The sequence below is a fragment of the Notamacropus eugenii genome, chromosome 2 (genome assembly GCF_028372415.1).
Source record: "Notamacropus eugenii isolate mMacEug1 chromosome 2, mMacEug1.pri_v2, whole genome shotgun sequence".
NCBI classification, from domain to species: Eukaryota; Metazoa; Chordata; class Mammalia; order Diprotodontia; family Macropodidae; genus Notamacropus; species Notamacropus eugenii.
The window spans coordinates 18,100,469-18,123,417 of NC_092873.1; the positions used below are offsets into that span (position 1 = coordinate 18,100,469).

The 22,949-nt window shown below is 50.3% G+C and overlaps 1 protein-coding gene and 1 long non-coding RNA gene across 2 annotated transcripts; both read left to right on the plus strand.

Moving 5' to 3' along the window:
- The first annotated feature begins 13,540 nt into the window (after positions 1–13,540).
- On the plus strand, positions 13,541–15,660 carry LOC140523417 (uncharacterized). The gene is made up of 2 exons (XR_011973398.1): positions 13,541–14,097; positions 14,221–15,660. It is a non-coding gene; the product is annotated as an uncharacterized lncRNA (long non-coding RNA).
- Positions 15,661–18,401: 2,741 nt separating this feature from the next.
- CDC42EP2 (CDC42 effector protein 2) lies at positions 18,402–22,855 on the plus strand. Its single transcript, XM_072637331.1, has 2 exons — positions 18,402–18,565; positions 21,308–22,855. Exon 2 carries the CDS (start codon positions 21,640–21,642, stop codon positions 22,291–22,293), a length of 654 nt encoding a protein of 217 aa, XP_072493432.1. The 5' UTR covers positions 18,402–18,565; positions 21,308–21,639; the 3' UTR covers positions 22,294–22,855.
- Positions 22,856–22,949: the final 94 nt, after the last annotated feature.

Consider the following 22,949-nt stretch of genomic DNA (forward strand, 5'->3'; position numbering starts at 1 on the left):
CTGGGGGACTCTCTGGGCCTCAGTTTCTTCTGCTGCAAAAAGGGGTGAATAAAGTGCCCACTAGGGTCACTTCCCCTGGGGTCCCATGCGCCCTTTTTGCCTGGGTCACTTCTCACTTCCTCATAGTGTCAGGTTCTAGAGTTCTGGCCCCCTGTCCCCTCACTACCTCCCTTTTAAAGGCCAGGGCAGAGGGGTGAGTGGCAGGCACCCAGGAGCCTGGGGCTGGCTCATACACAGCCTCCAGAGCATCTAAGCTTTCCCTGCCACTGAGCAGTGTCTGAGGCTCCCTGTGAAGTGAGGACACTTCAGTCCCTTTGTGGGTCAGAGTTAATAGTGGTTTAGTCAGACCTCCATGTGTGTGGACTGACCTGCTTGACCCCAGCATGGCCCTGCTCTGCATCCATGTCCCCTTTGCAGTACACTGGGATTCCAGCCACTTCTGGGGGAAGGAGGGGAGAACCAAAGGCCCCAAGAGCTCCCAGTGTATGGGGTCCAAGCAGGCACCACAGAATCAGACCGAGCCCTTTTGGAGAGGAGGGGGGCAGGGGCCCAGCCGCAACCCACCACCCCACTCTGACATCTGCAGACCATTCTAGCCATTCTGTGTTTCCTTTCCCTTGACCTTCAGCTGGGGTCACTGGCCCAGCCCAGACTCTTCCCCTCCTGCTGGGAGTTGTCATCTTGGCTGGGTGGGTGGGCCACAGCTTCTCTGGAGCCATCCTTTCCCCCTCAGTAGGGCCTGCCTAGGGAGGGAACAGCATGAAGCTCCAGGGCCCAGTTCCAACCACTGGGCTGGGCTTCCTCTTAACCTGCTGCGAGGGGATAGCCTCCTGGCCCTGAGCCCACAGCCCACCAAGCAGAGGCAAAACCTTTGAAGAACCTTGGGAGAGAAGGGAGTTAGACTTGGTTGTCTTTACTTTGAGAGTGGAATTCACAGAATGTGAGGCACAGGGTCGGAAGGGACCCGTCCCAGAAAGAACCCTCACTCCAACAAACAGATCTCCAATCTTGGCCTGGCAACCCCTGGTGAGACAGTATGGTGCCATAGATGAGCCCTAGTTTGGGAGGCTGAAGTCCTGGGTTCTAATGCTGCCTTGCTACCTACTATGTGTATGACCTTGGGCAAATCCCTGTCCTCTTCTAGATCGCAGTTTCCATATCCATAAAGTGAAGGAGTTGGGTGAGGTAGCCTTCTAGTGTATAGCCCTTTAGTCTTAAATCTATAGTGCGAGAATGGGGGAAAACCTGCCCCCACCTCCTGGGCAGACTGTTCCACTATGAAACAGCCTCAGTTTGCCTCTCTGTCACCCAGATTGATACTTTTGTGATGGTAAATTGAGCCACCTTTTGTCCCTTGGTGAATGGGTGTTGCCTCAGACAGAGACCTGGGGAAGACCTTCATTTTAAAAGGCCAAGGTCATCCACGGCATCCTGAGCTATCACCCATCGTCCTGACTTGTCTCACCACTGGACTCCAGTGACTCTGAAGGACATAGTGAGGCTGGTGACTTTGCCCAGCTCTGCCTCACTTCAACCCAGTTTACCCACCAGGAAAGGCCAACCTCGAGCCATCTGCCTTTGAGGCAAAACCCCTACAACTGAGTCACACCCATCCACTCCCATTGCAGCAGCACTGGATAGTCCTTGGATAGCCTTCAGTCAGTAATAAACACTTATTTTGTTATATACCGCTTGGTTTGTTGCTCAGTCCTGTCTGTCTTTTCCTTGGCAGAGATACTGGAGTGGTTTGGCATTTCCTTCTTGAGCTCATTTTACAGATGAGGAAACTGAGGCCAACAGCGTTAAGTGACTTGCTCAGGGTTACACAGCTAGGAAGTGTCTGAGGCAGATTTGAACACAGGTCTTCCTGATTGCAGGCCCAGCACTCTATCTACCGTGCTGGTATATAGTAGGTACTTAATAAACGGGTGTTGATCAATTGATTTGAGAGCTCTAGATCATCTCCATGCCACAGTGAGGAATGAGAGGAGGATGCCAGTGAAATAAATGGGAAGAAAGGAGATGAAAATATTACGGTTGTAAATCACTGTCTGAAGGGAATGCTAATTTTTAGGGGTGGCTTTTCCCTAGATAGATTTGCCCACTCTCCCTTATAACAGCTAAAGGAGAGAAGTAGGCCTGGTGGCAGCTGATACCAGGGAAGGCAGGTGCTCAAGTGAGGGCTGAAGAGGGGTCAGATACAAGCACATGGCAAGTAAATATTCCTTGAGTCAGCTCAGTGTAGCCAGAGGGAAAGCCCAAAACGGGGAAACAGTGGATGAGTCACTGGGAAAGCAGGAAGTAGTGATCCACTTGGTGCTGTTATCAACCCAGGGGAAAGGGAGGGGAATTTTGTCTTGGGGGCCACTGCAACCATCCAATCACTGTGAGATCAGTCTGTCCCCCTGCTTCTGCTCAACCCCTCCCTCCCATGGACACAGAGAGCAGAGTTTAATAAGAGAAGCTGGGAGGCGCGCGCACACACGCACACACACGCACACACACACACACACACACACACACACACACACACACACACACCTACCACCTGGACACACACACCTACCACCTGGACCCCTAGCTCCCTTCCCCAGTTTCTCTGGCTTCCTGGTGACTCAGCACTGACTCAGCTTCCCTAGCAGGCCCATCCAGTCCTTTGGGTGGGGCAGATGCTTCTCAGTGACCCTGGCGGAGGGTGAGAGGGGAAAGGAGGAAATTTCTCCTTAAAACCCTGGCTTTCTTACAATCATAGATTTAGAATCTGACTTCTCATTTTACAGATAAGGAAACTGAGGCCTAGAGAGTAGAAGGGATGTGTTAGTAAGTGTCTGAGGTGGGATTTTAACCCAGGTCTTCCTGACCCCTGAGTCCAGCACTATTCACTGGAGCTTATATACCTTGCTCTTGCCATCATAGAGTGAAAGCTGCCTGCCCTAGCAACACCTGGGACTGGTAGAGGTCCAGTCAGCATGGTCCAGTGGAGACCTGGATTGGAGCCTGAAGATCTGCATCCAGATCCCAGCTCTACCACTGAGCACCTGTGTGACCTTAGGAAAGTCTCTTCTTCCAGTGCCTTAACTTCCCCATCAATAAGTGAGGTTGGGCTGAAAGCCTGAAGAGCCTCTGTTGGCCACATATACGCAACAGAGGGATTTTATTAGGGTAGGAAAAGATAAGGACCTTGTTCCCTTGGTTTAGCTAGATTCTATCAATCAACATTTATCAAGTCCCTACTGCATGCCAGGCATCCTGCTTGTGCTAGGGATACAAAGACAAAAATAAAGCACTACCTTCAGGGAGCTTACAGATTATCAGGGGAGATGGACAGATAGATAGAAGGATGGACAGATGGATGGATGGGTGGGTGATGGATGGATGGATGGATAGATAAAGTGAGAGAGTGAGAGTTGGACAATAAGCATTTATTTAATCCTAGTGAATACCAGGCACTGTTCTGGATGCTAATGATACAAACAAACATAAAAAAATCTGTCATCAAAGAGCTCACACTCTACGAAGGAGGCTAAAATATGAACACATAGGAGAGAGGCTGTACCTGAGATTTCATTGCTATAGGGAACTCCCAGATGAAGAAACACCTTCTCTCAATACATGTCAGAGAGGTCTAAGAAGTTACAGAGTTGTCTAGACCAGTGGTAGGGAACCTGCAACCTTGAGGCCACATGCAGCCCTCCAGGTCCTCAAGCACGGCCCTTTGACTGAATCCAAACTTCATAGAACAAATCACCTTAATAAAAGGATTGGTTCTGTAAAACTTAGATGCAGTCCAAAGGCCACACTTGAGGACCTAGAAGGCCACAAGTTCCCCACCTCTGGTCTAGAGGCTCAAGTTTTGCCCAAGGGCACATAGTCAGTATATGTGAGGAGGAAGATGAGAACCTCAGTCTTCCTGCCTCCATCTTATGGCCTGTGCTGCTATTCCTGAGAGGCCAGAGAGGAGCAAGGCTTGGCTAAGTCTACACAGCCCTGGAGCCATGTGGGTGCATGCAGTCAGTGACCCTGAACCCTTGTAGATGTAAGCTGCCTCTCCACCCTTGTAGCTCAGTCACCCAAGTTCCCTACGTGTGTATCCTTCCACATATATTCCCTGGACGTACATGTTCTAACGTGCCCCATGCATGATATCCGTGGGTGCTCATTCTCTCCACTGATGCTATATCTGTTTGGGACCGAATATGCCCAATTTATGAGGGAAATATTTTACTGCTACTTTTCTATGTTTTTTCACTAAATGCTGTTGCTTTCAATGGTGTCCTCTGGCTGACTAGTAAAGGCAAACACAACGGGGGGCTTGGGAGCCAGAGTTCTGAGTGGACAGCACCTCAAACCTGGAATATTCTGTTCTGGGAGACCCACATGCCCCCCAGAGGGAGCTTCCAGATGCTACATTGTAGAATGAAGGGAGCAGATGAGATGCTCTCCAACATCCCTTCTGGCTCTAAGCTAGTTCTTAGGAATTGAAGAGGGAGATGAGGGAGGAAGGTTTGTGGATCACCGTGTGACCTCCTTTCGCCTCCTTATTTATCCCTCCCTCTCTTTTCTGGTTTTTGCTTTGGGGTTTTCCTTCTCTGTCTGCGTGTTTGTGTCATGGACTTGCTTGGTCATTGTTTCTCTTTTTTGATTTTTCTCTCCTAAGTTTTCCAGTATCTGAGGCTCGTGCCAGACTCAGGCACCACTTTGAGCCAAGCCCTGAAGCAGGAATCCCAGGATCTGGCACTCAGCGGCCCTAAAAATGGATAATTACTTAGGATGGGAGGCAGCCCTCCCCAGCCTGTTCAGGAGCCTCACCAGGCCTGGGGCTGAACAGGACAGCTGGCTTTCTCTTGTCCAGAAGGGAATCTGGCAGGTTATAATGAGCCTGAAAACCCTAAGATCAGGGACCTGGAGATTACTCAAAAGGACTTCTCCCCCCTTCTCCCCCTCCCCTCTCTCTTCCCCCTTCTCCTCCCCCTCTCCTGTCTTCCCCTCCCCCTCTTTCATTGCCTCCCCCTCTTCTTTCCTCTCCTCCCTCTCTTGTTTTCGCTGCGACTGTCTCCGTATCTTATCTCTGTGTCTCTTGCCCTTAGCTCTCCACTATCAGCACCCAAGGGAGCGCCTCCTCCTTACTTTCTAGATCTCCCTGTCCTCCTCCCACAGTTGGCAGGGGCCCCAGAGTCATCTAGTCCACCTCATAGCTGACCACAAAATCCTTTCCTCCCTTCTGGGCCAGGTGTCATCCAGCCTCAGCTAGGGGGTCCGCAGGCCAGAGAGGGTGGTCTGTTCTACTCTGGGGCTGATCTAGTTGCTAGCCATTTGTCTGGCCTCACGCCTAAATGTCAACATCTCCCAGTCAGGTCCCAGAGTCTCCTGAAACCTCTACCCAAGTCTCCCAGGCCCCTTGGTCCTCTGTGAGGTTTTGTGTTTTGAGGAGGGGAGTAGAAGGGGGAGCCATGCTCCCAACCCCCCTTCCTAGAACATTAGGAAGCCAGCAGCTGAGTGTCCCTGTGACTGTCCATTGATCTCTTCTCCACTAGGCAGCAGAGAGTAGAGGGGACATCTGTGGGTGTTTGACCCTGCCTGACCTCTGAACCCAGTGCACAGGGCTCTATGAGAACCCAGGCTTGCTGCCAAATTCTGGCTGCTTCCCCAGCACCAAGGCCCCTGCTCCCTTGCCCTCCTCCTCCACTCCCTGCAAATGTTCCCATGGTTAGAAGCATTTCCTGTTGGGAGAAAGAACCGGGCACATTCAAGGCCTTTCCACTGCCCTCCCCAACATAGGACTTCCCCTTTGCTGGGAGGGATCTGGCCAGTAGGCTGACACTGCTACTGTCCAGCCCAGAAATCAGAGAATTTCAGAGTTGGACTAGAATTTAGCCACACCCCAAGATATTTCCTGCTGTAAGGACCACAGCCAGAATGCAGGAAACTGGTGCCTAATTTGCCCCTCTTCTAAGTCCTTCTTTGTGTCAAAGGGGCCACCAAACCTGCCGGCAACCTGTACGTCTGTGGTCCCGACTCTTTGCTCTCCCTCTCCTCACGTGCCCACTCTCGTGCCAAGTTCTACCCACCTGCCATGATCTCTCTCACATCCATCTCCTCCCCACTCACAGCACTTCTCAGTCCTTCATTGCCTCTCCCCTGGACTATTGCAATCACTTCCCCACCTCAGATCCCTCCTCTCTCCAATCCGTTCTCCACACAGCTGCCGAAGTGACTTCTCTAAAACTCAACTCTGACCACTCAACCCCCACCCACCCATTTAGATCCAGAGGCTCCCACTAGGATAAGTAAACACTCTTCAATCGGTCATTCCATGGCCTGGTTCCAGAGCATCTCATCTCTGCAGGCTTATTTCACATGAAATGTGAATTAAATTCATAGCACATTTCGCATTACGATGCTTTATGCATTCTCCATTCCAGCCGAACCACCCAGTTCACTGTTCCCCTAAACTCCATATTCCTTCCCAGGCCTCCGTATCCCTGCCTGGAATGTGCTCCCTGCCTCCCTCTGTCACTCCTTCCTCACCTCCCCTTAAATTTCCTGGCTGCCTTCAAGGCTCTCTCTGCCTCAGGCTAAGGTACCTCCCTCCCTGCTCAGATTATCTCATAGCTACTTGTGCAGGCTATTCTCCCAAAGAAATGTCAGCAACTTGAGGGGAAAGACTGTGTGCGCTTAGCACACAGGAAGTACTTCATATGAATGTCAGGTGAATTGGAGTAGGTTAGGTGGGAAGCCCAGGAAAACTGGACTTTCCCTGCATCCCACGTTCCAGATGTTAACCCTCTTGGGATTGCCCCAAAGTCTTCCTTCATTTAAAGAGGATCCAAGGCTATTCTCAACACGACCCTCAGAGGTAAATACAACAGGTACCCTTAGCCCCATTTTATAGATGAGGAAATTGAGGCCAAACAACTAGTAATTATCAGAGGTAGAATTCTAACTTGTACCTCATCTGACTCCGCGTCTGGTCCTCTAAACCTCAGGTTCCCCATCTGTAAAATATGGAGGATAATTACATAGCCTACTGGGCTGGGCTATTGGGAGGAAAGATCTTTACCAATTTTAATGTGAGTTATAATTGCAAATTTCTTAATTTTCATTCATTCACTTAACAAACATGTATTAAGTACCTGCTGTATGAAACATTGAAGGACAGATGAATCTCCTGGAGCTCACTGCCTCCTAGGGGGAGTCTTCCATATGCTGATAATCTGTGATCTCTTAGAGATGAGAGTTCCCTCCCAGCCAACCATCAGTCAATCTACAAGCATTTTAAAGGGCCTACTATGTGCTGGGGGAAAATGCTGAGGCTACCAAGATAGAAAACAAAACAAAATAACCCTGCCTTCAGGGAACTTCCCTTCCAATGAGGGAGACCACCGGCACTGAGAGCGTAATATACACAAAATAAATCAGAAATACAAGGTCATGGGGGCAGGCCTCAGAAAAGGTGACTGGAGCAAATTTTGAGGAAAACAGAATCTTAAGAGCTAAAACAAGGAAGAACAGTATCGAGGACAGCCTGGGCAAAGGACAGAGATGGAAGATGGAGAGCCATGTATGCAGAATGGCAGGAAGACCAGTTCAACTGGTGTGGAGAGAGCAAGAGGAGTCAGAGAGTAAAAGGCCAAACAGCAGACCTTAGGGTAATAGGGAGCCAGTAAAGTTTATTGAGTGGTGGAGTGAATGTGATCCAAACCCATTCACACCCTTTCCTGTCCTTCAAGTCCCTCCTTAACTTCTACAGGGATCTTCCACTCATGGGCACCAAGCCGAACTGCCATCCCACAGAGACAATGCCAGTATGTCAGTGGCCCGGAGTACTCTTCATGATCTCGCCATCTCTCACCCAAGACTAGACCACCTTGTTTTCTACCTAACCTCCGGTGACTTCCTTTGTCGCACTTCTGTTATATAATTCTTGCTGGATGATGATGCCCTCCGTGGGTCTCTCCATTGCCCTTTGGACAACTTACAACTTCCATTCTTGCCCGAACTCAGCATTCCATGGCTGGTGGCCATACACCATTATCCATGGAGTACCATTCTTTACAAGTTGGGCCCTTGTTTCCAGAGGAAGCCTGGGGTGATTAAAACTATTTAAGCAGTTCCCCAGAGGTCAACCAGCCCGCCCTCTGGCTCCAGCTCTCCCTGGCTCCAGCATCCAGCAGAGCCCTTAAGACAGGCTTGTTGACTGACTGGTCTATTCAGGTCCCAGTTCATTGGCCATCGGCCACATCGGTCCTAGATTCTTCCATTGATGCAACAAAGGCTCACATAGTTAGAACAATAGGCATTCTTCATCTGCTTGACTTTCCTGGTGTGGATAGCTCTAATGAAACACCCCCCCATTCTGAAGAATACCTTTCCTGGGCTTCTGTGCCACCCCCACTCTTCCCCAGGACCTTCACCACCGGAGCCTCCCAGCCCCACAACAATTATCTATATGTTGATTGCTGCATTAGAATGGAAGCTCCTTGACGGCAAGGACTGGTTCCTCCAGTTTTTTTATCCCTGGAGTTCAGCACAGTTCCTGGCAGAATATGACGAATTGATTTGGAAAGTGAGACCAGAATTCTCTGTTAGTTTCATACTAAGAAGGGGGATCTGCGAAGGTTCGGCAATGACTAGTATTGACAGTTTCCCTGGAACTGTGATCAGGGCAGGAGAAAGCCACAGATAACCTCCAGCTTATTCCCCCAGGAGGAGAGCTGGTTCAGCTCCTCCAGCCCAGGGCAACACCTTCACTCTGGAAAATCTTGCCTAGAAAATCCTGTGTCGAGGGGCGGGGTGGGGGGATGGGGGGGGGAGGGGAGGGCGATGCTATCCAAACTTTCACCCAAGCCACAAGCATGTATTAATCACCTATTCTTCGCTACATCCAATGTTAGAGACTAGGGATAAATTCAAAACATTACAGCTCCATTCATTCCTGCCCCGGAGGAGCACAGTCCACCAGGGAACCAGCATGTATATAAGTAAGCCAAATCAAAATATATAAAAGTAAACACAAAGTAACATGGGGCAGAGGCAGCTGGGCAACTGGGCGGTGCAGTGAATGGAGCTCCAAGTGGAGTTGGGAAGACCTAAGTTCAAATCCAGCCTCAGGACACTTACTAGTCGTGGGATCCTGGGTAAGTCATTTAATCCAGTCTACCTCAGTTTCCTCACCTAAAATGAGCTGGAGAAGGAAATGGGAAATCATTCCAGCATCTTTGCCAAGAAACCCCCAATGGGGTCACAAAGAGCGAGACACAACTGTACAACAACATAAGGGGATGGAAGTGAGAAGCTCCTATGAATTAAGGAAATCAGAATGAGCCCAGGAGGAGGGGGCCCTTAAGATAAGAAGGGACATCATTTCCCAGAGGTAGGAAATGATATATCAGTCAGGTTTGGAGAACAGAAAGTAGGCTGATCTGGTTGGGAGGTAGAGTGAGGGGAAGTTATGTTAAAATCAGCCTTGAATGATGGAGTGAATCCCTTTAAATGCCCAACAGAGGCATTTGCCTTCTAGCAGCAGGAAGGGGAGCCCGGAAAGCTTCCTGAGCAGGAGAGCCTCTCTGTCTATGGAGGGCAGGCTGGAAAAAAGAAAGAGGAAGGAGTGGAGGCTGAAAGTCATTCATCCCAGTGAGATGGTGAAGGTCTACACTAGGGTCCCAGTGAAAAGAAACAGGCAGATGGAGGAGGTGTGGTAAATGGAAAGACTAGAAGGCGAGGTGATTGATGGGATATGGGGGGACTGGGATATCTACAAGGTGGCCGGTGACAAAAACTGGGAAATTCTGAAGGGGCAGGGCTGGGGGCGGAGTTGATGAGCCTGATGAGGTTTGGACTTGTGGAGTCTATTTCAGAAGTCTAAGAGGCATTTGGTGACAAGGGTCTGGAGGCCCTGCATTTGGTGGACTGTCTTCCCCCCAGAGCTTTCCTCATCCTGTTTGTTCACAAGGAAACCCTGGCGGCTGAGGGCATCCTAGAATTTGGCCTTAGAAGCTGCTGACAAGCTTACCCAGCCTTTGTTGGGGATCAGTCTACAATTCTGACCTTGTATAAAGGGGAAGGATGAGATGGGGAAGCAGTCAGAGCTGGAGATTGGCAGGGGGCTGGGGAAAGGAAGTAAGAAACAACCCAAGGAAGAAGAAATTGTACTGAGTTCTGGGGGTTATTTCAGGACACAGTGGTCCCTGGATGCCAAAATGAGGTTTTGTGGAATTCATGCCTTATCTTCTCTGCTCTTCTCAGGCCCTGGGAGGAGTGCTAAGCTCCACTGGACCCTCCCAAGGTCTCTATTGTACACCTTTGTGGCCCCCCCCCCCCATTGCCGTACTCCCCATGGATTTCCCCTCCCCCATGCCTGGCTAGACCTTGGGAATTCTAGGGCAAATGACTTCTGAGCCCCACCCCAGCTGAATGGCATGGACCAAAGTCCCCAAGAGGCCAAGGAAAGGGTGTGGAATAAAGCTTCTGGCCCATGATGAAAGGGTGAACATCCCCATAGCCTCCAGTCCCCCTTCCTGAAGGTGTAGCCCCCTGTGGTACCTGTCTTCCCTAAGCCACCCCCCCAATCCCCCAAGGCTTCTATCCTAACCTAGGCCTAGGCTCACAGACTAGCGTTGTCCTCATGGATTTTTTGAATCTTACTGTGTGCCAGACAGCATTCCAAGTGCTGGGGAGACAAAGAAAGGCCAAAGCACGGCCCTTGGCCTCTTCTTAGTCTGATGATCTTGGGATTCTGGGATCATGGGATCAGGGACTCTGGAAGATGGGAAGAAATCAAAATCCAGCATGGCAAGTGACCAGAGCAAGGCCCCAGGGATGGGACCACAGGTGCTCTGTGTCTGGGTCCACTGGGCTGCCTCTCATATTTAGCGCTGAAAAAGACCAGAGCTCACCTGGCACACTCCTGTCATTTTATCCATCAGGAAACTGGGGCCCAAAGAGGGCAAGTATATACAGGTCCTGCCCAGAGTCTCACAATAGGTCCACTCTCTAATCTCTGCCTCCCAGTACAGGGACTCTTTCCTCCTATTCCCCTACACTACAGTATATAGCAGACCCTGAGGAAAGGGCTGAGCATCCTCAAAAGGAAAGGGAGCTGGTGCCAGCTTTGACCTGGCCTGGCCCCTCTGCCTGACTCTGGGACAGATTCTGCAGGTGACAGGAAGCTGGTCTGCTCACCCTTTCCATTCACTGATCCAGCTCAAGTCGTGATGACAACTGATGTACTCTGTGGAGGAAGCAAGAATCACTGAGAGGAAGGAAGAGGCAAGGCCAGGCCCCAGCCTCTTTAGGCAGATGGATGGGTGAGGCAGGGCCAGCCTGGAGTGACAGAGAGCTCCTCAACCTGGGCCAAGTCCTCCCTCCTCCCCAGTGGTAGAGCCTTGGACAACCCAGGGGCCTCCTAAGGTGACAGGCAGCTCCCTTGCTCCTTAGGTCAGGAAACCCAAAGGAAATGCCTCTGAGACCTGGGACTGGACAAGAGGTGGGGGCAATAAGGTATCTTGGAAACCAGGTGATCTTGGTTCAAATCCCTGCTCTGATATTTGTCGAACTGTGTGACATTGAGCAAATAGCACTCCCTCTCTGAGCCTCAGTTTCCTAACCTATAAAATGGGGATAAGTACATCTGTATTTCCTATCTCACTAGGATATTGCAAGGAAGGCAAAGCGACTAAGAGTACTGGAGTTGGAGGCAGGAGGGCATAGGTTCAAATGTCACTTCGGGTACTTACTGTGTGAGACTGGGCAAGTCACTTCCCCTCTCTGACCCTCAGTTTCCCCAACTGTAAAATAGGGATAAGCTTCGCTGTATTTCCTACCTGGTAGGATTAGTTGGAATCAGCAAGACCTAGGTTCAGTTCCCATCTTTGACAAACACTAACTTAACCATAGATGAGTCACACCTTTCTGAACCTTCTTAGATTAAATGACTTGATAAGTAATTATGGTTAAATTAAAGAGTTCTTTATTAAAGTGTGTGCTTCCCTGGCCAGTAAGTCAGTCAGCCTCCTGGGACCTGAGCTTTGGTGAGAAGAAGGGCTTGCTGAGATCCTTCCCTCACTGTCTACAACAGAGGAAAGAGAGGACATGGAGCTGAACTCCCAGCCCCTCAACTTCCCGAATGAGCCTTCTGGGAACAGGCAAACAACAGACTGACACTGTCACATCCTGGAAGCCGTGACTGTCTAGTTCCTGGACTAAATCGTCAGCTTCCTCTCACAGCACAGGGCCTGGGATTTTAGGGAAAGTTCAGCTCTGCCAAGAAACAGCAAAATCCTCACCCCTAGAAAATGATCCTGTGTCTTCTCCTTGCTATGGACCAGGCAGAGGCCACTAAGAAAAGAGACAAACTCAGAGAACTAAGGAGAAGACAAAATAAGGCATAAGAAATGTATCAGGGGCAGACACAGGGCTAGGGTAAGGTCCAAGGAGGAAGGATTTGGGGGGAGAGGAAAACAAGGACTGGGCTTGTTTGGAGTGGGAGGGGCAGAGAATTGCCCAGTCTGGCTAGGGCACCATGTTCATGGGGAGGAAAGGCTGGAAAGGGAGAGCCACGTCAGATTGTGGACAGCAAAGGTTTGAACTTGACTGAGAGAGAGAAAGCCACCATGTTCCTGGGAAATTGAATGTAAGGCAACGTTTTGTAAAAAGGGATTCTTATGGTTGTCAGTTCTCAAAGAGGACCAAAATGACATCTCTGTGTTAGAGTCAAGTGACGGTGTGTCTGACTTCGACTGATCAGACAGAATGCTCTAGCACAGGTCAGGCACAAATAGTCAGTGTGAACATTTGAGGGGATTCTCAAAATTTGGACATCTCAAGTTTCCTTGGAGCTCCTTCAGTTCTGTTTTGCTCATAAACCACCTTCTCTGATGAGGACACACTATGCTGGGAAATCCTGTGCCAGTGTCTCCCAAGTCATACAATCGATTCCAAAGTTCTTCAGTGAGACCTTGAAAGTGTCCTTATATCACTTCTGATCTCATGTGAGCACCTGCCTTGTGTGAGTTCTCCGTAAAATAGTCATTTTGGCAAGCATATGTTTGGCATTCGAACAACATGACCAGCTCATCAGAGTTGTGCTCTCTGCAGTAGAATTTAGTTTGAGGAAGGATCTCAGCGTCTTACTCTGCCAGGTGATCTTCTGAATCTTCCTAATACAATTCAAATGGAAGTGATTCTCTTTCCTGACATGGAGCTGGTGGACAGTCCTGGTTTCACAGGCATACAATGAGGTCAGCCCAACTAATGAGGTTGAGGGGTGATGGTGGACCCCAAAATACTGACAGTCCAGGTCATGCTCGAATGAATTTGACTCAAGCCTTCTTAAAGCCAAAGAAAACAAAGTTTATTAAAGATTCACCAAATTGGGTTGCTTCTTAAGGAACCTAAGCATTTGTGACACTTGTATTCACAAGCGGGCCAGACAGAATCCCAGCTAGACAAAGTCTGAGCTGGATTGAATCTGAACCCCTTCATGGAGGCAAGATGGAACTAAATACAGAAAAGAGTATCGGAGGGATGGGGGGGGGGGGGGTCTGGTAATCCAGGGTGATGGGAGGAGGGGTTTAGGAAGGGTCTTGAGGAAAAGTCCAAGGAGGGTCAAAGGCTGGAAACAGCTGGAGGCTATCAGGAGACAGACTAGGGGGCAGACTAGGTGGGAAGCAGGTGGGGCAACCCAGAGATCTTGATAGGGGCAGTATGCGGATGGATACAGATCTTGATAGGAGTGGCAGGCAGCCTGGGGAATGGGGTTTTGATGGGATCAAGGGTGGGGGGGTGCAACAGAGACCTGAGTAGAATGATAATGAAAAGCCCATGGGCTTCCTGAGATTGCCAGAACAAATGGGAAGATTAGAGTTGAGTAAGAAAGGCCAGATTAAGTGGGAAGATTCAAGGGGAGCTCAAGGAGGCTCCCAGAGTCTGAACCCCATCACTACAGTTCCGTGGAACTTCAGTTTGGTAGTCAGTCTAATACCTACCTCTTCTCTCCCACACTTTTCTTCAGAGCCTTCCAAACGCTGAGCTAGCTCTGGCAATGTATGCATCAACCTCATTATTAATGTGTACATCCCTGGAAAGTACACTACCAAGGTAAGTGAACTTATCCACAGCTTTCAAACCTTCTCCATTTGTTGTAACCAATGGTTCCACGTATGAATGGTTCAGTGCTGGCTAATGGAGCACCTGTGTTTCCTTGGTTCCTTTTTTTGTCAGTCAGGCTCATTAGCACAAGCAGAGGGGAATCAGTCCATTCTTTGTTGCATCTCAGCTTCAGAGGCTGCACTGAGTGCACGATCATCTGCGAACAAAAAGTCATGCACCATCATCGCCTTTTCAACTTGAAGAATTTACCATCAGTGCAGTAGCTCACCTTGATGCTGTGGATTCTAGTATGTAATGGAACAGCATACACCATAAAAAAAAAAACCCAAAGAATTCAGAGCAGCAGAGAATGACTTATACGAACTGAGGCAAGGTGAAGTAAATGGACAAGAAAACAAACAGTAATAACAACATTGAATTCTGTATCAACAAAAGTACCAAGATTGGCCTTAGAGAGAGATCCCTCCCCTATTTAAAGGGACTGTAGATGTCAAGTATTACATATTCTATCAATCTCATCACTTGATGCAATGATTGGTTTTTAGGTTGTTAATCATTTTTGTATTTTTTGTTAACAAGGGTTAGTTCTCTGGGCAGGGGATAGGGAGAGACTTGTTTAGAAAAAAAGTGAAGTTAAAAAACAAAAGATATGAAAGAGTAAAAATGTTCCAAAAGAGGAGCGGAACAAAGAAAATGTGTTACACTAGTCCTAGAAAGGACAGCACCCGATGGTAGATAATGATGATAATAACTAGCATTTATAGTTTGCAGAGCAAACCATACCTTTACAAATATCATTTCACCTTAGTGTCAAGTCACAACAGCCCCTGGGAGGCAGATGCGATTATCGTCCCCATTTCACGGATGAGGAAACTGAGGCAAACCGAATTTTATGTGTCTTAGCCACAGTCACACAGCTAGTAAGTGTCTGAGACACATTTGAATTCAGGATAGAGAACTAGCGTGGGACTCTGGAAGACCTGGGTTCAGATTCTGGTGTGTGACTTGAGGCAAGGCATTTCACTCTTTGTTGTCATTGGGCAACTCTCTAAGACTGTTACAAAGGAATTATGGAAAAACCTCCCAGGAGGAAGGTTCTACCACCAGAGTTCTTGAGTGGATGGAATCCATCAGTCATCAACCAAGCACTTAGGGGAGGCAAAGAAAACACTGCAAAGATCAAGCCTCGAGGAGTTTACAGTGGAAGCAAAGCAGGAAGCAATTTGTAAGCAGCATAGAAACACATTTATTATTCTCTCGTATTTGCATTAGACTTTGAACTCCTTGAAGGTTGTGACTGATTTTACACGATGTTTAGCACACAGTAAGCACTTAATACATGTTTTTTGACTTGACTGTATACCGACATATGGCAAATGAAAAACTGCAAAGTAAGGTTTTTTCTCACTTCATTTAAAAAAAATCCGAACTTAGTAAACATCAAGTAAAAATAAGTGTTTCCATATACACTGTAGAACAGGAGAGACTTACAGAGTATAATTTCTGTTCTGTAGAGTTTGCTTTTCTTTATAAAGTGCATAATATGTTCAATCTCTCATTTTCAAAGTTCGCCTGCCCGGTTGTGATTCCTTCTGGCCTTCTGTTTTCTTCTCACTTTGGAGGGGGAAGGGGTCGACCCTTAGGTTTCCTTTCTCTTCCACCTCTCCACCTCCACCCCCCCAAAATATCCAAGTGTATAAGGATTCGGTGGAAAACCATTCAGATGCAAAACCCGGTGCTTTGACTAGAGATGGACACTTTTTGACTAAATCTGAAAATCAGAACTGAATAAGAACAGGATTTTAGGTGAAAGGCTGGATGCCACCCTAAGCAATTTGTGTAAAAGGGAGAGCTTTTATCTCAGCATATCTCAAATTTATATTTTAATGAGGATGGGGCCAGTGGGGTGGAATGAGATTCTGAGTGTCTGAATTGAAGGAAGAACTTGTAAGCCTAGGGAGGACTGATTTCTGGCTAGAGGGGAGATATGATGGAGGACATGGCTGAGGAAATTCCAGGTCCCTCTCTAGACACCAGTCTAGCCACAGATTCTATAATATAATCTGGTGTCCACTATTCGGTTACCAAAATGTTTCCAATAAATTGAATTTTGCCTCCACCACAAAGGGGAGATAAATAAAGGCATGGTTGGGTAGAAAGCTTAACTTCTGCTAGGTGTTGGGAATTTTCCTAACTGAAGGCTCAGAGGAATCGTGATTGAACTCAAAAGTTTTTCACCTATAACAAACTCCCTAAAGAAGAAAGAAAGACTTTTGCCCTTCCCCTTAGTTGCTTAAAACGAAGAATTAACTTCTAATTTATGCTTGGTTTTTGGGTGGGTTTTTTTTAGGTAATTAGGGTTAGGTGATTTGCCCACAGTCACACAGCTAGTAGGGGGTCTGATATCAAATCTGAACTCAGGTCCTACTGACTCCAGGGCTGGCACTCTATCCATTTGCCACCTAGCTGCCCCTAATTTAGGCTTTGTGTCGATATGAATTGTCACATATGTACCTGTTTTAAAATAGGATTTATCTTGACTTTCCCAGAAAGAATACATTCAGCCCTCAGACTCACAGAGTTTCAGAATACCATGGCAGTCACTTTCAAGTAGGGCCCTGGGCCCAAGAATCCTATTTCCCCTTAAGCCAGGTCCAGGGACCCCAAAATTCCCCTTCTCTCTCTAACGCAGCCTCCCAAGTCCTCTATCCAAACCTTAGCAGGCTCTAATAGCTTTCATTCTCCACACCTCAGTCTTCTTATCTGTAAAATGGAGATAATGATGCTAACCCATTTCACTGGTTAATGAGGGGGAAAGTACTAAGATTAAGTACTTTAATACTTAGGTACTAGATGAATCCTTAGTTTCTTTCAAAGCTCAGATTAAATGTCACCTTCTACAAGAAGGAATGGAAGAAACCTTTGTCAAGTGCTTTCTATGTATTAGACACTGGGCTATGTGCTCGGGATACAAAGTTTAGAACTTACATTTCACCAGGAAAACTAAGATACTTGGGGGTGAGGTGATTGGGGAATGGGAAGGGATAAGTGTTCATGTGACACCTACTATGTGTCAGACACTGTGCTGAGTGCTTTATGAACAGCTCGGTTAGGGAAGAGGGGTGGGGCAGAGGGGAGAGGAGGAGAAGATGGTTGGATGGGTCAGGAAGATGTCAAATGGTCGGCTACCTGGGTCCAGCCAGAAGTGGGTTAAGCGGACTAGTTGATGGGTTCTCCATCACGAATTAACTCAGCTAGGCTCCTGGGCTGAAGCTGTAGAGATGTGTGGATTAACTTCCCCAGGAAGTGGGGCCCTAGGTCTAGGGGTTCAGGTTTGGTCCAGGTAGTGAGACACAGGTCGGTAGTGGGAAGACCTGAGCAGGTGGCGGCAGGGCTCCACAGCCTTACCCCAAAGACTCCTGTAGTCCCTTTTGATTGTACATTCTGTATTTATGTCTACACAACTTGTATATTTATGTACATACAATAGGTCACGTGGCTAAGGACCGAGAGCCAGTGTGGACAAAACCAGTTAGACCTGGGTTCAAGTTCTGCATCTGATTCACACTGGCCCCGCTGTGTGACTCTGGGCAAGTTCCCTAAGCTCTCATGGTTAGAACTCTGGTGTTCTCAAACTGTTTGGTCTCAGGATCCCATTTACACTCTACAAAACTGAGAACTCCCCTCAATAATTAAAGATGTATGTGGGTCACAGGTAGCAAAACTTACCATATCAGTAAGTATTTTCAGCAGTATTGGCAAAATAGCTTTGACCTTCTGGCCCCCACTTCTCCAAGGAATTAATGGCCTAAGCCCGTATGGGGCACACACGGCCTGCAGAAAAGCGAGACGTGAGGTTCGGGACCTAGTCCTCCAACCTAGAGCTTTCCGGACTTCCCTGGGCCGGAATATAAACTCCCTGAGGGCAAGAATTATGGGTGCCTCCAGTCTAACAGCCTGCCCGCACTGTGGGGGCCAGATTCCTTTAGGACTGAACAGCCAAAGGGAGTCGAGTTCCCCAGCTCGATGGCCCCCAGGCATCCTTCAAGGTAAAGCCCCAGGCTGGACACGAGCTGGGCTGGATCCCCCGGGTCCTCCCTCCTTCTAGCCCACTCTCTCCTTCCTCCCCACACTCATCTTTCCCTCCCTTCTCCTCCCCACCCCACCTCTACCTCCCTGGACAGCTCGAAGCAGCAGCTGGAGAGGCGGGGCGGGGAGGGGCGGAGCCGGCTCGGACCGGGCCTGGCCGGGCCGGGCCAGAGCCAGGGCGGTCATTGGCTCGTCGGGGACCTGGGGCGGGGCCCGCGGAGGCGGAGCTGCTGGCCGGGAGCCTGGGAACAGTTCGGTCCCAACAGCTGAGGGTCTTCGTTGTGGCAGCCGCCGCCTGTCCGTCCTAAGCCCATCCGGACCCGGACCTACCGGCTTGGCTGAGAGCACCTCACCCTAAGTTCCCGGGGTAAGATAGGACTGAAGCGGGGCGGCTGTTCAGGAGGGGGGCACCCCGAGGTCCCCACGCCAGGCTACGGAATTTCCCTGGTGGGAGTGAGGGGTTGCTCGATGGGTGGAGAGGGTCCCCCCCCAGATCCTCCCGCCTCTTTCAGCGTTTTCTGTCCCTCCTCCTGCACTGTCCCTGTCCCCCCTCCCTCTCCTTCCCGGAGCTTTTCCTCGGTTCACTCCTCCCCTTTTCCTCCCGGCCAGTCGTGCCCCTTCTTCCTTTAGGGATCTCCAAGACCCCCGGCCAGCCTCATGGCCAGCCCTCCCGCAGCCTCCCTGCCCTCAGCTACCACTCCTGATCCTGGGTGCAACCCCCCTCCCCGCTCTCCGTCCCGCCCCAGGGGGAGGGGGAGAGCGCCCCGTATTTTTAGAAAATGGCTGAGGTGTGCGCCTATCTTTAGCCGTGCCCTGAAACAGATCCTGGCTAGGCAGGGCAGGGCAGGGCAGGGCTGGCGGCGCCCTGCTTGGGGGTGGGGAGGGGGTCCGAACGGCCCTTAGTGCTCCAGCCTCCGGACAAGCCTCGAGCTGGGGCGCCCTCACTTCCCTTGGTGTCGGACCCCCGAGCCCTCGGGGACGCTCGGCAGGCTGGGCGTCCCTCTGCCGAGGCGTAGTTGGTGACGTGCCGGGGTCCGGCCCCCGGCCCTCCCGGTGCGGAGGGTCTCATAGCCCCCTCCCCATTCAAAGAGCAACCGGGCGGCAGGCTCGAGCTCGCAGCCCAGAGCCAGGCATGGCTTTTCTCCATGACCCCCCTGTCCTCTCTCCACCCTCCCTCCCGTCCACGGGTGTAACCCGGCAAGGACCGGACTCCAGAGTCTCACCCCATGCCGGGGGCTCTATGTGCAGGGGGCGCGTGGCGCCATCTACTGGCCCCTGTGAGTTAGCCGCTGAGCTCCCGACCCCAAGGGGAACCCCGTTCTGTGGCTCCTGGTAAATTCTCATCCTGTAAAATCCCTGAAATCTCTGGCCCCTGGAGAGTTAGGATTTAAGACTGACTCTCTCCCTCTTTCCCTCCCTCCCTCCTTCTCTCCCTCTCTCCCTCTTCCTCTCTGTGTGAATTCATGGGAAGACATCTTAACAAAGGAACCCTGGCTGAGGGTCAGAGGATTTGGGTTACTGAGCCTCACTTTCCCCCTCCATAACATGAGAGGGTTGGAGTCTATGACCTCTGAGGTCACATCCAATCATTCTGTGATGTCCCAAATGGAGGTTATCTTCATAGGCTCCCAGGGCCTTGAGCCAGGGGTCCCATTTGATAGAGCAGAAAGCTGAAGTCAGGGAGCTTGTGAGTGGTTTCTACCAGGCCTCCCAGGTTGGCAGAGCTGGGGTCAGCTTCAGGTCTCCAGGTCAGCACACTTTTCCCACTAGAAAATGTTTCATTGTGAGGAGGGCAGGTTGGTGTTAAACATTCATTCCTAAAGCTTTGAGGTGACAGATACGGATGGGACAGAAACAGGCCCAATTTGGGGCTTGTGAAGATAGCTGGTCTAATCCTAGAGGAAAAGGGGCTTTGCGAGGTCCCTCAGAGTAAGTGGAGGGGGTCCAGGTCCTCCAAACTTGGGGCTTCTTCCTTACCACCACCTGATCCTCCCCCAGAATCTGGTGGCTTGGTGGCCTGGCTTCCACAGACCTCCTGCCCTCATCAGATGTGATCCAGATGACAGAGACCTGCCTGGGGCTTGACACCCACAGGACAACTGGGAGGAACTGGCCAGCAGTACCTCCCCACCCCACTCTTTCCCTGTTCAGTTCCACATCTGGAAATGGGTGGACACATCTGGCCCAGAATGAAGCAGCTGTCTGGCAAGCACTTCTGCCCACCCATGGGCTAAGTTTGTTGTGGAAACGCTCACTGTCTGGGAACAGCCTTATAGGCCCTCAGCTGAGAGGCAAGGGGTTTTGGAGGGGGGGTTTATAGACCCTGAGATCTGAGCCCTAGAGCTAAAGGGGCTAGGGTGGCCAGGCTGCTGAAGGGAGCAGGAGGGAGGGAGGTTCCTCACCAATAGGAAGAGTGGGCCCTGGCTCTGTGCCAGGAGGTTTACTGGCCTGCCAGCTGTGAGTGCAGGGCCTGGCCCATCTGGACTTAGTCCCCACCTGGCAAGTCTGCTCAGTCGTGCACCTTATCAATGAGCAGATCGAATCTTTTCCTGGGATCCCATGATAATGAGGGCTTTGGGGAGGTGGTAGGGGGTTTAGGTGGGCTCCCCCATTCAGGGCTACCTGAGTCCTCTGGGAGCTCCTAGTCTAGGTGGGCAGGCAAAACTACAGGCCACACATAGCAGTGCTGTCCTGTATACACAGTGCAGAGGGGATAAAATGTGGTGGTGGGAGCTGGAAGTCAAGAGGCCTGAGTTCCGGTCAGGCTCTGCCACAGGCTTGCTGCGTTATCTCAAGCAAGTCCCTTCTCTTTGGGTCTCTGTTTCCTCCTCTAAAGTGAGGGGGTGACATTAAATCCACAAGGTTCACCTCTGACAGTCCTTTGTAGTCTAGACTGTTCTAAGTTCCTTGAAGTCTGACATTCCAACCTGTCTTCCTCCTGATCCTGACATTTCTGTCTTCTTCCCTTTAGTCACTGGAAAGCCAGGGGCACTTACTGTCATGGGAATGTGTAGAAGGATGGCTTCTGGTGGGGACCAGGGCAAGAAAATGAAATGGTAGGGACAGCTTTCCACTGTGGGCAGACACTTACTTTGTTCTTTTCTTTCAGAGTGTGTCAACTTCCAGCCTCTTGGATCCAGGAGAAACAGTCATCTGCCCATTGAGGGAGCCAGGCAAGAGACACCCGCAGGCAAGGACACTGGCTGCCATTTTGCCCCTTGGCCCTTTTTTGAAAAGACTCTAATTTTTTACTTTGCCTCATCTTGCTGACTTCTTGAGCAGCTTTGGTTGAAGCTAACCCTTGCCCCCTTTTGGGCCACCTCCCATTGGCAGATTTACAAGGATTGGGGAGGCTTGAGGGCACCCACTCTGCAGTAGAAATCTAGCTTGTTGTGGCAGCCAGTCCTTCCTCTACTCGCCCTTTGTGGATGGTAGGGTGATATGTCCACCAAGGTGCCCATCTACCTGAAGCGGGGCAACCGCAAAGGGAAAAAGGAGAAGCTGAGGGACCTGCTGTCATCAGACATGATTAGCCCACCCCTGGGTGACTTCCGTCACACCATTCACATTGGCAATGGTGGTGAGGATGACATGTTTGGTGACATCTCCTTCCTACAGGGCAAGTTCCACCTGCTACCTGGCACAGTGGGTGAGGGTCTTGAGGAGGAGGAAGATGGCACCTTCAACATCCCTTTCCCATTTGCCCGGACCACCACAGTCTGTGGGAGGGAGCCTCGGGGGCTCTCTGATGGGCATTCCCCTCTCCTCAAGAATGCCATCTCCCTCCCAGTCATTGGTGGGCCGCAGGCCCTCACTCTGCCTGCAGCTCAAGCCCCACCCAAGCCACCCCGCCTGCACCTGGAGACGCTACTACCAACCTCCCAGGAGAGTGAGGGCTTGGAGGTCTGGAGGACTCCGGAGACCGACTCTCCCCAGAACGGCTTTGTACCTGAGCAAGGAACAGAGGAACCATTCCTTTCCCAAGCCAGCTCCCTCCTTTCCCTCCACGTGGATCTGGGGCCTTCCATACTGGATGATGTGCTACAGATCATGGACCAGAACCAAGAACTGGACAGAGTGCAGATCCCCACATAATCCCCTGGGAATGGGATAGGACAGCACGGTGGCATTAGGCTTGTGGTGAACCCGGGGGGCAAGAGAGGGTCAAGGATGCCTTCATTTGTTACATAGCCAAGCCTTCTGTGATTGGAGGGCAGATCACAGCTTCCCCCCATCTTGTCCCGTGGGAAGAAGGAAGTTTTGAGAGAGACTACTAGAAAAGCTCTGTGCACTCCTTGGGACTGATGGGTGCGAGGGAAGCAACCCATTCTTGCTAAGACTGCCTCTGCTCTATTCTCAGATCCCCTAGCTGGCAGACTTCTCATAGTTGGGAACAGGGCACCCAGTTCTTCCTTTCCTCAGCCAGGGCAAGGATGACCAGGAGATATTCTCTTGTATGAGCTACAGGATGGAGAAGTCTCAAGAAAGAACTGAGGGAATCCACCCAGCCCTGGGGTGGGGGGCTACCAACATTCTAGACACAGCTTAGTCTACCTTGCAGGTAGCATGGGTGTGGTATCGTCCCTTTCCCCTTCCCCCCTCTCCTGACTTAGAGTGAGCTGTGACTGCAATAAACCTTGCTGGATTGGTGACAGCCTCTTCTGCCTCAACCTCCTTCTCTGTCTCCATCTCAGGTTTGCTTTGAGACTAACCAACTTATATTTAATAACTAGCCAGCAAGATGCTAGATG

Coding starts and splice junctions, on each gene's coding strand:
- CDC42EP2 (XM_072637331.1), top strand. CDS start 21,640: ATGTCCACCAAGGTGCCCATCTACCTGAAGCGGGGCAACCGCAAAGGG.